Here is a 16,213-nt window from a genome sequence, read left to right as displayed (position 1 = left end):
GGATGTTTTTGGTTGTTTGTTTTGTTGTTGTTTTCTGTAACATTCTGTGTAAACTCCAGAAACTGTTGTGTTGAAAATCCCAGGAGATCTGCAGTTTCTGAAATTTTCAAACCAGACCCTTGGCTCCAACAACCCTGCCATGGTCAATGTAAATGACATTTTCCCCATTGTTATATTTAAGGTGAACATTAACTGAAGCTCTTTACCTCTATCTGCATAATTTTATGCAGTGCACTTTTGACACATGAATGGCTGGTGGATAATTGCATGGCTGAGCAGGTGTACAAATATTCCTAATAAATTGGCCGGTGAGTGTATGAGCATCCTTTTGAATCAGTATTCATCTGAATAGCTGAATGATTGGATTGTAATGGTCATTATTCACAGTAATACCAATCTATTTATTAAGATTGCTGTTTGACCCTAGAAAACAATTGACCTCTTTGCTTCTTTTAATTGTTAACTTAAGTTTAAGTGTCTCCGTTTTTGCCACATACTGAAAGAGAAAGGTTTGATACTCATGTCAAGCCATCTCATCTGGACCTTTTATCGTGGTGAGTATGAAAATTGACTGTACTTTTTAAAAATAAAATAAATATATAAATATTAATATCAGGGCCAGTCAACCCATTAGGCATCATAGGCAGTCGCCTAGGATGTCACCATATTTGGGGCGCCACCCCCGCCCCCCCACCGAATCTGATTAACAGTACCGATCCACAGTTACCGTTCCTCATGTCTTTTATTACCTCTGAAAATTTGTTTGGTCAAATTGGTTTGTTGGTGCCCCTACTGCCGATGTAAATAAGCGGCAGTGTGTGTAAGGCTGTATTAAGTGCAACACAACACTCATGATCTAAAAAGTACAACATACTTAGTCATCACCGTTGGTGTGTCTGTATGGCCGTGAAGTGTGTGTGAATGTCAGTGATGATGATTTTTTTTTTTTTTTTTACGGCATTATGGACGATAATGATCATGGCATAATTTTTATGCTAATACTGCTGCTGTATTACCGGCAGTAACAATCAAGATTGTTAGTTGAGATGCAAACTAAAGTGACAAAAACCATCGGGAGCTCAATTTCAAAAAAGAAAAAAGAAGAAAAGGCAAAGCATGAAAAAACCCCAAAAGTAAGCTTATTACAATTTCTATATCATTTGTCATTTTTGTGGTGTTAAATTATTTAGATAATGGATTTATAATAACTGTGTGAAGTTGGCCCCCCACCCAATGCAAAACGTCGGCTAGTGGATGAATCTCGCCTAGGGCACCAAATGGGCTAGGACCGGCACTGATTAATATATATTCACTATTAATAAATATTAATGTAAATAAAAGATATACAGTCATGTGAAAAAATAAGTACACTCCATGGAAATTGTTGGCTTTCTGACAATATTTGGACAAGCAAACATTTTATCATTTTTGAAACAGTGCCTATTAATAAAGGTGATACACTTGAACAAAACCACAAGGAAAATTTGCTTTTTCAATAATTTTTTCAACAGAAATATCAATACATCAGATGTATATTCTTCTGTAGAAAAAGTAAGTACACCCTTGGCCTCAGAAGCTAGCATTGCCCCCTTTAGCAGAAATAACTTCTTGTAGGCATTTTGCATAATTGTCCACCAGTCTCTGGCATCGGCTAGCTGGAATTTTTTTTTTTATCACTCTCCCATGCAATATTCTTTCAGTTGCAAGATATTTGAGGGTTTTGTTGCATGTACTGCCCATTTCAAATCCCCCCACAATATTGCAATGGGATTCAAATCCGGGCTTTGACTAGGCCATTCCATAACCCTCCATTTCTTCTTTTTGAGCCATTCCTTGATGGATTTGCTAGTGTGCTTAGGATCAATATCCTGTTGAAAGGTCCACTGTCGGTTGAACTTCAATTTTTGGACAGATGGCCTCACATTATCTTCAAGCACTGTTTGATATGATGTGGAATTCATAGTTGACTCAATGAATACAAGCTGTCCAGTCCCTGAGGCAGTGAAGCAACCTCAACCCTAACATTTCCACCACCATGCTTCAAAGTTGGTATAAGGTGCTTCTCCTGAAAAGCTCTCTTTGGTCTGTGCCAAACATGTCTGCTAGTGCTGTGGACAAACAACTCTATCTTTGATTCATCTGTCCAGAGCACATTATTCCAAAAGGCCTGGTCTGTGGGTTCTGTGGGTTCCCACTAACCAGCTTACTCCCCAGTGTTGAGGGCCTCAAAGCAGGCACAGAATTCATTGAGCTCATCTGGTGTGATATGGCTGTCAATGATCTCACCCCTGCTTCTGCCTTGATAGTCTGTGATATTTTGTAATCCTTGCCACATGCGCCAGTTGTCAGCAATAGTGAAATGACACTCCAGCCTCACTCTGTATTGTGTCTTGGCATCCCTTATGGTTCTTCAGAGGTCGTATCTGGCCTTCTTGTAGTCACTGGCATTACCTAAGACAAATGCAGTTGACTGGGCATGAAGTATGGACCAAACCTCACAGTTTATCCATGGCTTTTGGGTGGGGTATGTCTGGATCTGTTTAGTGTGCACAATGTTGTCGATGCAGGTGCTTATGTAGCTGGTTACTACTGAAGTGTACTAATCCAGGTCAAGAGTACAGTCCTCATGTATAGCAGTGTTCTTAAACACGTCCCTCTCAGTGCACTCAAAGCAGTCATGAAGCGCCTGATCAGATTCTTCAGTCCACACTTTTACAGTTTTACTTACTGTGAGGGCTTGCTTCAGGAGCTATCTGTATGTGGGGTAGAGGAGCAGTGAGATGTGATCAGACTGTCCAAAGTGAGGTTGAGGTGCAGCCTTTTATGCACTCTTCACATTACCGTACACCTGGTCTAGTATGTTTTTTTTTCCCTTGTAGGGAAATTAACACGCTGGTGGTATACTGGAAGCACATTCCGTAAATCACGGTGATTGCAGTTGCCTGTGACAATAAACACAGTGTTTGGATGTGTGGTTTCTTGTGTGTTTATAGTGTCATACAGAATCCTAAGTGCTGCTGCAGAGGTTGCGTGTGGCAGAAGGTGAACAACCAGGAGAAATAGTGATTAACTCTGTCCTCAGATAAAAGTGCCTGCATTTCACTGATAAAAGTTCTGCGTCATTCGAGCAGTGTTTACTGACCATCTGCATGTCCAAGCACCACCGGTTGTTAATGTAGATGCAGGTTCCCCCAGCTTTGTGTTTTCCAGATGCTGCTGCACAGTCCCTGCAGTGGATGGAGTGCATCTGCAGCTGAACAACTGAGTCAGGTGTGCTGTCTGATAGGCAGGTTTCTGTGAAAATGAGTGTGCAGCAACCTATTTTCTTGCTGCGATATGATCCTGGTTTTATGTTTGTCCAGCTTGTTTTGAAGGGGTAAGACATTTACTAGCAGTAGGCTAGGGAGAGGCAGTCGGTCTGCCCTAGCCTTTAGCCTAGCATGCAGCCCACCTCTCTTGCCTCGTCAGCGCTTCTATCACTCTTTCCCCTGGCTGCACTGATCACTTGATTCCGGTGTTGGTGGGCCTTGCTGGTGTGAGCTCGGCCACAGAAGGTAATCCAGATCCAAAAGTTAGCTCATAGGTTTGTTTTCTGATTTCCAGTAGCGTTTCTCTGTCATATTTAATCAGTGCAGATGATATATGTACATTTAAGGAGTTCAAAATGACTAAACAAACAAAAATAAATGACAAATAACCATGGTTGCAGGAGGAGTACACAGAGATGTCTGCCATGGTGAGTGCCATCTTGGTTGTGTCTTATGTTTCCTCTTGCATTGGAAAAAAGTTTTTTGACTGCTGCTACTTGCCATATTTCAGTCACTTACCATGTGCATCCATATTAATCACAAAATCAGAAGAGCGCAATCCTGAAGGCTGATTAAAGGGGCTATTACAATAACAGCTACAGGTAAACAGCCACTTTGCATTTTCATACACCACAATATCATCACTTTTAGATTTCTTAAATAATTGAATAAGCTGTTGTATCAAGGTCAGTTCTTAATTATTTAATGTTTTATTCTGCCAAATAATTAATATATTTGTATAAGATAATATGTTCTCTATAATGAAATCTCTAATACATATAAAACCATGTGTGATGCAAACATCCAGGTCAAACCTTGTTTATCCCAGATTTGTGAATAAGTACAGTTGAGTTTGTATGGTATGTTACAATAGCTATTGTTAGCTTCAGGCCAGGTCTATTACTTTTATCTAACATTTTGGTACTACACTAGGTCCAACAGGTGAGATGTGCACCACTTATGGAATGGTTCCCACCTGATAGCATACATGATAATCTCAGGATAATTTCAAGCTGTTCACTGCTCAAGGGAACCATACCCACAGGCATAAATGATCTGGCTAAGGACATCACAACTCTCTGTTCATCTGTGAAAATAAGTCCACCCAGTGAGGCCAGTCCCTTAATCTGGTCATATCCCTCACTAGCAAGAGTAACAGTGGGAACCATGGTTTCGCTGGCCATCCTGGGCCACAAATAGGACACTTTGATTCAATTGCTGAATTCTGTGGATTGTGAACAGAATCAGAAAAAGAGATGGAAATGCATACAATAGGCCAGTTATCCTGACCCAGAGGGCCATTTGGGGACACTCAACAATAAGTCAACTCCGCATTGGCAAAGATGCTCACCTGTGCCTGGCCAAACTTTTCTCAGAGCTGCTGCACCACTTCTGGGTGCATGCAGCACTTTCTTAGACACATGTGCTGTCTGGACAGCTCATCTGCCTCTCCACTGCACTGATTGTGCAGGGGAATTGTCCTTAATAAGGCTAATCATTGGTGAGCTACACTACATGGCCAAAAGGGGCTTCCATTCCCATTCAGGATTTAGTCCCCCTTTGCTGTTATAATACCTTCCACTCTTCTAGGAAAGCTTGCCACCACATTGTGGAGCATGGCTGTGGGATTTGTCCATTCAGCCACATAAGCACTAGTGAGGTCAGCCACTGATGTCAGGGGAGAAGGCCTGAGGTACAATCAGCATTCCAATTCATCCTAACAGTGTTCAGTGTGGTTGAGGTCAGGACTCTGTGCAGGCCACTTGAGTTCTTCCACTCCAACCTTGGCAAACCATGTCTTCATGGACCTCACTTTGTGCACAGGGGCATGGTCATGCTGTAACATGTTTGGGCTAGGCCTCTTAGTTCCAGTGAAGGGAAACTATAATGCTGCAGCAAACAAAGACATCCTACACAACTATGTGCTTCCAACTTTATGGTAAAAGTTTGGGGAAGGTCCATATATGGGAGTGATGGTCAGATGTCCACCATATGAGATTTGGCCATATAGTGTATGAACTGTCCATCACCATGTTGTCCAAGCAGTTCAGGATGTGGCAATGCCTCAGCACTGGTACAAAAACCTTGAGGGCTGCCCTTAGCTTTAGTAGGTTGATGTATTCAAAGTTCACACTGTGGGCCCATGAGCCCCCTGCACCTGTGCTGCACCTTACTGCTACCCAGAATTTGCAATTCACAGTCTGGCCAGGTTGAATGTGGGATTCATCAGAATAGAGGTCTAGGCTTGCTAGTTGCTGTTAGCAGGAGGCCTCTGAGGCCATCTAGCAGATGGCTGATACCAAGATACTGGGGAATCTGCTGGCATCAATCAGTCACGTCAGGATTTCGCAATTTTGCGACCTCAGAAATTAATGGAAATTCAAGCAAACTCCTAAATATTTGGAGGAGCTTGCAATCTTTCAAAATTACTGCAGATTTTCCACAGATTTGGGCCTAGACGTGCCAATTCAAGTAGTTTTCCACAAAAAAAGCACAAAAAACTCTACAAGTTGCAACCGAAATGTTGAAATAAAAAAAAAAAGCAGCCGAAAAATCCAGCATTTTTGACCACAACAATCATAAACTATGCAAAATCCTGTATGGACTGATCAATAGACATGAGTTTGCAGGCAGTGGATAGGCAGTTTCTTTAGGTAATGTAGGGAGCACCTTCTGATTTATTAGCATTGTTAGCTCCAGTTGTGTGAGGCAAAAGAGAGGGAAGCACTGCACCAGTGGAGGTCCAGTTGGAGGTAGGGCAGTAAAGGGAAGCACACACTAGCCCGGTCAGCACAGATAGCTCCAATAGTATGGGTTGGAGCGAGCCACTCTTAAGATAGCAACAACCACCTAGCTATCTCAGATGGGGTTGCAACTACCGATTATTGTCATAATCGATTAATTGGCTGATTATTTTAATTGATTAATGGATTGATCGGATGGGGGGGGAGGGGGGGGGACTTTCAGTACCATTTTTTCGTTAATTTTTTTATATACAGTCGCAATCAAAATTATTTTAAATTATTTTTATAAAGTTTACATACAGTTCAACACAACGAATGCTTCAAGTGGTTTCCCCAAATTCAACTGAAAATGCTACTTATAATGATTACTCCAGTTTCAAAATTACTCAGTCATGGCAAGCATCTTCACTACTTAGTAGAGCACCCTTCTGCTGTTATGACCTGCTACAAATGAGATGCATAGCTTCTGGCAGCAAATGGAATGGAATCTTATGCCATTCCTCATGAGAAATGGCATGTAGTTCAGTAATATTCTTTTTTTAATCCCCTGAATAGAATCCCTCAGTCTAGTTGGTCTGCACGCAGCACAGGATATATTTACTTACTACGTTACTTCTGTTCCGAAAATACGCTCCGGAGAGTAAATTCTAAAGCTGTGTCCCAAATGACGTACTATACACTAACATTATGCACTACCCTCTAGTGTGTGAATTTTAGAAACGTAATATCGTCTAAAATGGAACACTAGCGGGTTTTTACTAACCGGAAGTATAAGCCACTTCCTAGTCAACAGCGCATGACATGTTAGTAATGAGGTGTAGATCACGCTGATACACAGTGGGAGCGTGAGCAAGATCTGTAATGTCTAATTAATAAACTACGATCAAAAGTAAAACAATATTCCTAAAGGCAGTGAGTAACAGAAACCATAAGGGGCAGTGAAAGGGAGATTTTATTAATTTAGGACGGTAGGTTAATTCCGTGCTTTTTGTGCATCCATAAAAAGTAATGCATAAACACTAAAATTTATATATTTATATATATATATATATATATATATATATATATATATATATATATATATATATATATATATATATATATATATAAAAAGTAGTATAGAAGTATTTATGCATTATTGCATAATAATGCATAAATACTATTAAATAAATAAATAAATAAGTAAAATTTATTTTTGTTTATATTAGTATTTATTCATTATTTTTTATGAATGCACAAAAAACACTGAATTAAACTACAGTCCTGAATGAATAATACATATTCTGGTGTGTGTGTGTGTCTGTGTGTATTGGGTTCTTTTCAGTCTTATATAATTGGACAAATAGTTGTGTAAAGTTTTAGTCTGAAGTTTATATTTGTAACACTCAGTTTGTGGATTTTATTTAAAATATACGAATAAAAACGGTACTGAAAGTCTCCCCCCGTCTGATTAATCGAAAAAAATACTCGGCCAACTAACCGATTATGAAAATAATCGTTAGTTGCAGCCCTACTGTCTTTAGACATATTATTTTACTTATGTTTACTTTGATCATACCGTTTTAATTTGACATTACTGATCTTACTTGCACTCCCACTGTTTATCACTGGGTCTACAGTACACTGCAAGCGAGGAGCAACGTGACCTCGTTACTAACAGATCACTTCCGTTATAATAAACAACATAATTTACACTGCAAGCATGCAAATATAGCATGACAATAAACTGGAATTAAACTAAATCTTTTAAGCAACTCACACCCATTTCCCCAGCCCCTTGAACAGTGGAGCATTTTGGATATAAAGTTGTGCATCACTGTTGTGCTTCTGTGCTCCACAAGCTCCACTTTGCAAAGTTTGCATTAAATATAAAATGCTCTCCTGCCTTACCCCCCTGTCTGATGATGACTGAGGTCATGTAGGGTATAAAATGTAACGTTGACAAACAGATAACAAGAAATTTATTTTCACTGACTCTGGGTATCTGCTAAAGCTACCGGCATCGCATTATGTGTGTCTCACGTCATTATGTGTGTCTCACCATCGACTGGGATACGGCTTATACTTCCATTTAGTAAAAAAATTCTTGTGTTCCATTTGAGATGATATTACCTTTCTAAAATCCACACACTAGATGGTAGAGTACACTATGCATAGTGTAAGTGTATAGTTTACATTTGGGACACAATTTTAGTATTTACTCTCTGATGCGTATTTTCGGAACAGAAGTAACATAATGAGTAAACATACCCCGTGGCGCACGCAGATCAACTAACCCATAATGAGATTCCTTGACAACAATTTTCATAATCGATTATTATCGATTTTATCTATTAGTTGTTGCAGCTCTAATCTCAGACATCACACAGTATAAGGTAAAAAGCTAAGCTAGCAGTAGCAATTCACTGCCAAAACTCTGATGATGAATGGATGCACTTACAGCAGTGGAAGATGCAGAAGATAACAGAAACAAAAAAAAAAAACAGAACATATCACAGCTTTGGAGTACAGAAACAAAACTACAATTGTGTCCAAAATCACAAGCTGTTCAAGATAGCTCAGAACTCTTAGGGCAGTGGTGGCTTGGCGGTTACGGCTCTGGGTTACTGATCGGAAGGTCAGGGGTTCAAGCCCCAGCACTGCCAAACTGCCACTGTCGGGCCCCTGAGCAAGGCCCTTAACCCTCCCTGCTCCAGGGGCGCTGTATCATGGCTGACCTTCGCCCTGACCCCAACTTGCTAACATGATGGGGTATGCGAAGAAAAGAATTTCACTGTGCATATGTATATGTGATCAATAAAGACTCATTATCATTAACTCCACAAGCAGTCCCAGCAATGAGTATTTATAATGAGTAATTTTTTTAAAGTGCCTATTATTTTTCCCATGATTAGGCATATTACAATTAAAATATTAATTGTATACCATGGTAACATTATACCATGATACCATGGCAACAAGACTTCAACAGATAAGTATACAGTTCCCTCCAAAACTATTGGAATGGCAAGGCCAATACATTTGTTTTTGCTGTACTCTGAAGACATTTGGGTTTGAGATCAAAAGTTGAATATGAGAAGAGAGTTTATAGTTTCAGCTATAGTTTCAGTTATTTATATGTAGATGTGTTAAATGACATAGAACATAGCACATTTTGTATCAAACCACCCAATTTGTAGCTGAGAAATAATATTGGAACATGTGACTGACCGGTGTGTCCTGTTAGATTGATTGTTCCTGAAAAAGAAAGAAAGAAAAAGAAAAAAAGAAAGAAACTGCTGATGTACTGAGCAACAGACACCAAATGGGTCGGCCAAGGAAAACAACAACAGCTGATGACAGAAACATTGTGAGAGCTGTGAAGAAAAACCCAAAAAGTGACATCACCAACAACCTCCACAGGGCAAGGGTGAATGTATCACAATCAGCCATTTGAAGAAGACTTGGAGAGAAGAAATATAGAACCCATACCCCAAGAAGAAAACCACTCATGAACAGTAAGAGTCGGTAAGCCAGATAGGAATTAACAAAGAAACACAAAGATGAGACAATAAAGTTGAACCAAGATTAACCTCTAGCAAAGTGATGGAAAGGCCAAAGTGTGGAGAATGAAAGGATCTGCTAATGATCCAAAACATACAAGCTCGTCTGTGAAATATGGTGGAGGTAGTGTCATGGCTTGGGCTTGCATGGCTGCTTCTGGAACAGGATCACTTATCTGTTCTTATACTTTTGCTCGAATAAAAATTGAGTGGTCTGATACAAAAGTTTCTAAGTTTTATGTTGTTTAACACCTCTAGATGCAAATACCAAGAAATAAAAGCTGAAATCCTAAACTCTCGTCATATCCCTCTTTTGATCTTAAACCCAAATGTCGTTTCAATAGATTTAGAGGGGACTTTACATGTGATGGTGCCTTCAAATTTCATAACATAAGGAACCTTAAAACATAGCTCCCTTTATACCTTCTTCTGAAAGATACAATTATAATCTTAGCACAAATGCTACCCAAACTACCACATACTTAGTCAGTTGTCTCCCCAAAAGGAACAAGGGCCACTCACCTCCACCTCTGATTTCTCCCAGGGGTCAAGAAAGACAGATTTGACTCTGCTAATCTGAGCAATGCTGCGGTGGATGCCTGAGCAGCTCTGACACATGTAGACACCCAGGGTGAAGGATGCCCACTCTGGACCTACAAGTCACAGACAAAGCACCTCAGTGGAATTTGTAATTACACATAGAGAGAGAGAGAGAGAGAGAGAGAAAGAAAGAAAGACATCATTTCAGCCACTCTTCCAGTTAAACCACACATAGAGGGGGTCATTAACTATGACTGCCTGAGAGAAGAAAAAAGAGGCCAGGAAGTGGTAAGGAAACTGTAGAGCATAGCAACAGAAATATCGGTTACAAATTCAGACCAGATATCTATTAGATAAAGGCAAGTGTGAAAGGTTAGTGGCTTGCCTATCTCCAAAAGCATAGTGAAAAACATCCAGTGCTCTTCCAATGCAACACAGTATGTATTGTCCACACAATGTACCCTTACAGGTGTATTTTATATTTTTTTTTATATTACATACATACACACACACACACACACACACACACACACACACACACACATAGTATCTCACAAAAGTGAGTACACCCCTCACATTTTTGTAAATATTTGATTATATCTTTTCATGTGACAAGACTGAAAAATGACACTTTGTTACAATGTAAAGTAGTGAGTGTACAGCTTGTGTAACAGTGTAAATTTGCTGTCCCCCTCAAAACACAGCAAATTTACACTGTTATACAAGCTGTACACTCGCTCGCACACACACTTAAAAGGAGGCCTTTTTGCCCTTTCTCCTTTTTCAGCAGAAGTAAACTTGAATGTTTCCCCCCCAAGCATATGTTGTTCAAAAATATGCTTTGACAACATATAGCCAATGTACGGTGAATAGGGTATGATTCTTTAAACATGCATAGTTAACTGAGACATTTGTAGTGCCATTTATATGGCAGAAACGGGCTGTAACATGGTACAATAATGTGAAAAACATGTACTTTATAAAATCATTTACTTGAAACAAGAATTATGTTAACTGTATTAGTATGCCATAATATCCCTGATTCTCCACTGTAGGCAAATAGAGGCCATGGGAGCCATTTGGAACAAAGCACAGTATGTTTTTACAATAATGTTTATAGAACTCATTTGCCCAGAAAACTATAAATAAATAAAGAAATAGTGAAATAATATTGAAATCATGTTATACTGCATTACTTGTCTCGATAAATTTTATATTACAGTTAAGACACTTGGTGTATAATTTACAGCCTATGCCTAGTGGTATGATGGACTAGAGATTACTTAGTTTTAAGGGCTATACATATTACCGAACTTCATATGAGCTACTATATGATTAGAACAGCATTACCAAGCAAGAAAGAACCAATGAGAGTTCTGTTGAGTGTGCTATGGGCATGCTGACTATGCCCAAACAGTCTTGCTAACCACACAGTAAACATACTGCTCAGACATAGTCTTTACTACTGAAGTGTAAGATATCAAGATTCTTGTGTCAGTACATAATATAAAAACAACACTGTATTGAGCCAAAGGCATATACACTCACTGTCCACTTTATAAGGAACACTTGCACACCTACACATTCATGTAGTTATGCACTCAGCCAATCATGTGGCAGTAGCGCAATGGAAAAAATCAAGATACAGTCAGGATACAGGTCAAGAGCTTCAGATAATGTTCACATCAAACATCGGAATGAAGAAAATGTGTGATCTCTGTGATTTTGACCATGGCATGGCTGTTGGTACCAGATGGGCTGGTTTGAGTATTTCAGATACTCCTGGGAATTTCACACACAACAGTCTCTAGAGTTTACAAAGAATGGTGCCCAAAAAACCTAACATTGAGTGAGCAAGAGTTCTGTGGGTGGAAACGCCTTGTTGATAAGAGAGGTCAGAGGAAAATGGTCAGATTGGATTGTGCTGCCAGGAAGGATATACAAACTCAATCACTCTATAGAACCATGGTGAGCAGAAAAGCATCTCAGCATGCACAAAACATCAACCTTGACGTGGGACCACATTAAGTTCCACTCCTGTCAGCCAAGAACAAACCTCAACGTTTGAGGTGTATGCATTCTGAGACGCTTTTCTGCTCAACATGGTTGTAGAGAGTGCTTACTCTACCTCTAGAGACTATTTTGTGTGAAAATCCCAGGAGGTCAGCAGTATCTGAAATACTCAAACCAGCCCATCTGGCACCAACAACCATGCCATGGTTAAAGTCATAGAGATCACATTTTCCCCATCCTGATGTGAACCTTAACTGAAGCTCTTGACCTGTATCTGCATGATTTAATGCAATGCACATAGCTAGTTATATAAATATAGGATATATGATCAGCAATGGTTACAATAATTTGTGGTTTTTTAAAATTATTATCTGTCATATCACAGCCTAAACACAACTCAGTTTCCCAGGAGGCACTGCCAACTACAAACATGGCCGCCGAGTACTACACTTCCCACACATGCATGCGCACACCCTCCCCGGAGTTCTAACTGCACACACCTGCAACCAATCTCACACACAGCTCTGAAGAGACTTTGGGAACTAAAGAACTTTATGAAGTAAATGTTCAGTAGACTTGCTCTCTGCCGTTATCTAAGCCGTTTCGTAGTATATGTTTGACAAAGTGATTTTGACCAGTGTTTCCGTCCCCGACCTCGATTTCTGCCTTGCCCCGTTTTGTTTGTTTGTTTGCCTGATCACCTGACCCCTGCCTGTTTCATGACCATGAACTTTGCCTTTCCCTTTGGATTTTACTGCCTGGATTCCATATACCTGCAACTGCTTTCGTCTCCGCCAACGGGATGTGACAGATTACTTCACTTTCATATGGAAGCAGCGGGTAACCCGGAGTGGCGTCCAGCCATTGATGGCCATGGGAGAATGATAAGTGACCAAAACCAGCAGCTAGCCTACCTTAGTGCACAGGTAAATAGGCTGGTTCGAACCACGCCGGTCGCTAGACCGACGCCTGCTCAGTTTCCTCCCATACCGGCGCCGGAGAAGTATGCCGGGGATCCGGCACGCTGTAGGGGTTTTCTCCTCCAATGCTCCCTGTTTTTTGCAATCTACCCAGAGATGCCGGAGGCAAGGAGACAGGGGAGGAGCTGCTAACCCTAAAGCAAGGTGCACGCTGCGTTGCGGATTATGCCCTCGATTTTCGCACTGTCGCTGGCAGGAGTGGATGGAATGAGCCAGCTGTCAAGACTATGTTTCGACAGGGATTAAACCCGGATGTAGTGACAGAGCTGGCCTGTCGCGACAATCAACTCACCCTCTACTCGCTCATTAACCTGGCCATCCGCCTAAATCGCCTGCTACAGAGCTTCCGCACAGTACGCAGCGAGGCGGATGTTGTTGTGCAAGGTGGTCCCGTTGAGCCCATGCAGCTGGGGCGTGCGTGGCTCAATGAGGAAGAGAGAGAGAGGCGGCGTCGCGAGTTTCGTTGCTTCTACTGCGGTGAGGAGAGGCACCTCATCAGACAGTGCCCTCTCAAGCAGCGTCGCAGCCTAGGAGATAGCGGGACAGCTAAACCACATCAGCCAGGGGTGAGTTTGGGTCCTTCAACCCAGATCGTATCTCAACCCGCATTTTTGCTACCTGTCATAGTTGAATACTCAGGGTTGTCTTGTACCTTAGAAGTGCTGACTGACACAGGAGCAGCGGGGAATTTCATTGATCAGAACACCGTACAGCAGTACAACATCCCCGTCCGTCCACTACTTCAACTACGAAAGATCCAGGCCATTCATGGAGCCCCTATTGGTAAGGGGTTCGTCTCCCATTGTACAGAGCCACTCACCCTGCAAACCAGCGCGCTCCATCAGGAGAGCATAGTGTTTTGTGTCACCCTGTCTGCCACACATCCAGTGATTCTCGGCCTCCCCTGCCTGGAACAACACAACCCAGATATTTCATGGACTAACAAGGAGATCACGCACTGGTCCACCCATTGCAAAGCACACTGCCTACAGACACCAGTGATCTCACTGGCGGCCACCTCCATCGAAAGCCCAAGTAAAACCGCTACAGTCTACATTCCACCTGAACTGGCGTTTCATCAGGTGTTTCAGCTCCATAGCGCACCCGCTAACATCCCTGCTGAGAGGAAAGCCCAACCGCTCCCATCATCAAACACCCAGACCCATAAAAGCCGTTCGTGGTGGAAATAAGAAACCTATCTGAACAATTGAGGACCTTGGTCAAGAGCCCAACAGTATCAGTCTAGGATCAATCTTGGGGTTTGAACACACTCGCAACCTTCCTGTCTTTAGTACAGACCTGTAAATGCTGAGCCACCACTGCCTGTCTTTACAAACCTTCAACGGGTTAAAATGTAAGGTTGAATTTTAAAGTCTTCAAAAGAGCTAATCAGATTTTGTCTGATTAGAATAAAAAAGGCAATACAGATGTGGACAACTATAAAAGATATAGATGTAAAGATGTGGGAAATCTTAATTTCACTGCTGTATCACATTGCCCTGAACACTTTGTAACAGAGTTTAAAAAAAAATCAGTGTGCCCCTCCCTTGTGTCCCCTTTAAGCAACCAAATTACTTCCAAATTACACAGGAAAATGTGATGCAACCATTTCAAATCAGTTATTGTCTGTGGTGCTGCACCCCTGTACAACACACTCTGCCAGTTTTGAACAGTTTGGCTTCTGAGATTTTCAGTCCCATTTTTGTGTACAGTAATGCAATTTTGCTCCTGGATTGGAGTTCTGATATACCATAAATGCCAGCTTGATTTCTGACACCTGCTGTTGTGAGCCCTTTACATCTTCCCACATGTACAGCAACACCTTTAGCCTTTACAGGCACACTGGAAACCTTGTTATGTATCCTTTTTTTAATTTGTATGTATCTGAGTATATTACTAAGAATTTCACCATGTGAAACTTCTACCCATGTTGAAAACACTAAAGCTAGTGTGTCATGCACCAGACCTGGGCAGACATAGCAACAGTAACTAAGGGGATAGGGCATTTTTTAAAACAGTGATACACAAGTATACAATTAATGTCAGGACAAAAAATTCAGCAGACAACTGCAAAATACACCTTATGTCCAACAGGATGGTGACACAAATGCATCACAAGCTGTGCTTACATATCAAGATTTCTGCCAATCCAAATGACTGCATATTCATAAATGAACCTTTACTATGTGACTGGACTAGAGCTGCAACAACTAATCGATAAAACTGATAATAATCGATTATGAAAATCGTTGTCAACGAATCTCATTATCGATTAGTTGGTCTGCGCGCAGCACCGGGGAGATTTACTCATTACCTTACTTCTGTTCCGAAAAAACACTTCAGAGAGTAAATACTAAAGTTGTGTCCCAAATGAAGTACTGTACACACGTCTAGTGTGTGGATTTTAGAATGGTAATATCATCTCAAATATATCATTAGCGGGTTTTTTTTACTAACCGGAAGTATAAGCCGCTTCCTAGATAACTGTGCATGACTTCATACGCACGCTAGCATTAGCAGACACCCAGAATTAATGACTTTCTTCAGTTTACTTTCTGTCAGCGTTACTTTTTATTCCCATCATGGCCTCAGTCACCATCAGACGGAGGCGAAATCGTCAAGTGACTGAGGAAGAAAGTCCTCTAAAGCGGGGAGAATTTTATATTAAACACCGGGGAAATCAAACAGTGATGCGCGTGCACAAAGTTATGTTTATATCCAAAATGCCCCACTGTGTGTAAGGGGCAGGGGAAACTGGTGCAAGCTGCTTAAAAGGTTTAGTTTAATTTAAGTTTCTTGTTATTATATGCTGTATTTGCGCGCTTGCAGTGTAACTTCTGTCATTTATTATAACGGAAGTGATGTGTTAGTAACGAGGCCACGTTGCTGATCACGTGCGGTGTAGACACGCAATAGGAGTGCGAGTAAGATCTGTAATGTCTAATTAAAACATTATGATCAAAAGTAAACACAAGTAAAATAATGTCTAGAGACAGTGAGGAACCGAAACCACAAGGTGCAGTGAAAGGGAGTTTTTATTATTAATTTAGGACTGTAGTTTAATTCGGTGCTTTTTGTGTTTTGTG

At 40.9% G+C, this 16,213-nt stretch overlaps 1 protein-coding gene across 2 annotated transcripts in view; it reads right to left on the bottom strand.

Annotated features, from left to right (window-relative positions):
• LOC128625124 (arf-GAP with dual PH domain-containing protein 1) overlaps window positions 1-16,213 on the bottom strand; it is a 57,195-nt gene that overhangs the window by 33,155 nt on the left and 7,827 nt on the right. The window contains exon 2 of one of the 2 annotated variants that reach the window (XM_053653220.1): window positions 10,117-10,247. The exons of the other annotated variant lie outside the window; for it this stretch is intronic. Within the exon in view, the coding sequence (XP_053509195.1) occupies window positions 10,117-10,247 (131 nt within the window). The remainder of the gene's footprint in view (window positions 1-10,116; window positions 10,248-16,213) is intronic. 2 annotated transcript variants of the gene reach the window in all.

This window comes from Ictalurus furcatus, chromosome 2, assembly GCF_023375685.1.
Source record: "Ictalurus furcatus strain D&B chromosome 2, Billie_1.0, whole genome shotgun sequence".
Lineage (NCBI taxonomy): Eukaryota > Metazoa > Chordata > Actinopteri > Siluriformes > Ictaluridae > Ictalurus > Ictalurus furcatus.
Note: the sequence above shows the minus strand (reverse complement) of the source record. Positions and strands in the feature narration are given on the sequence as shown.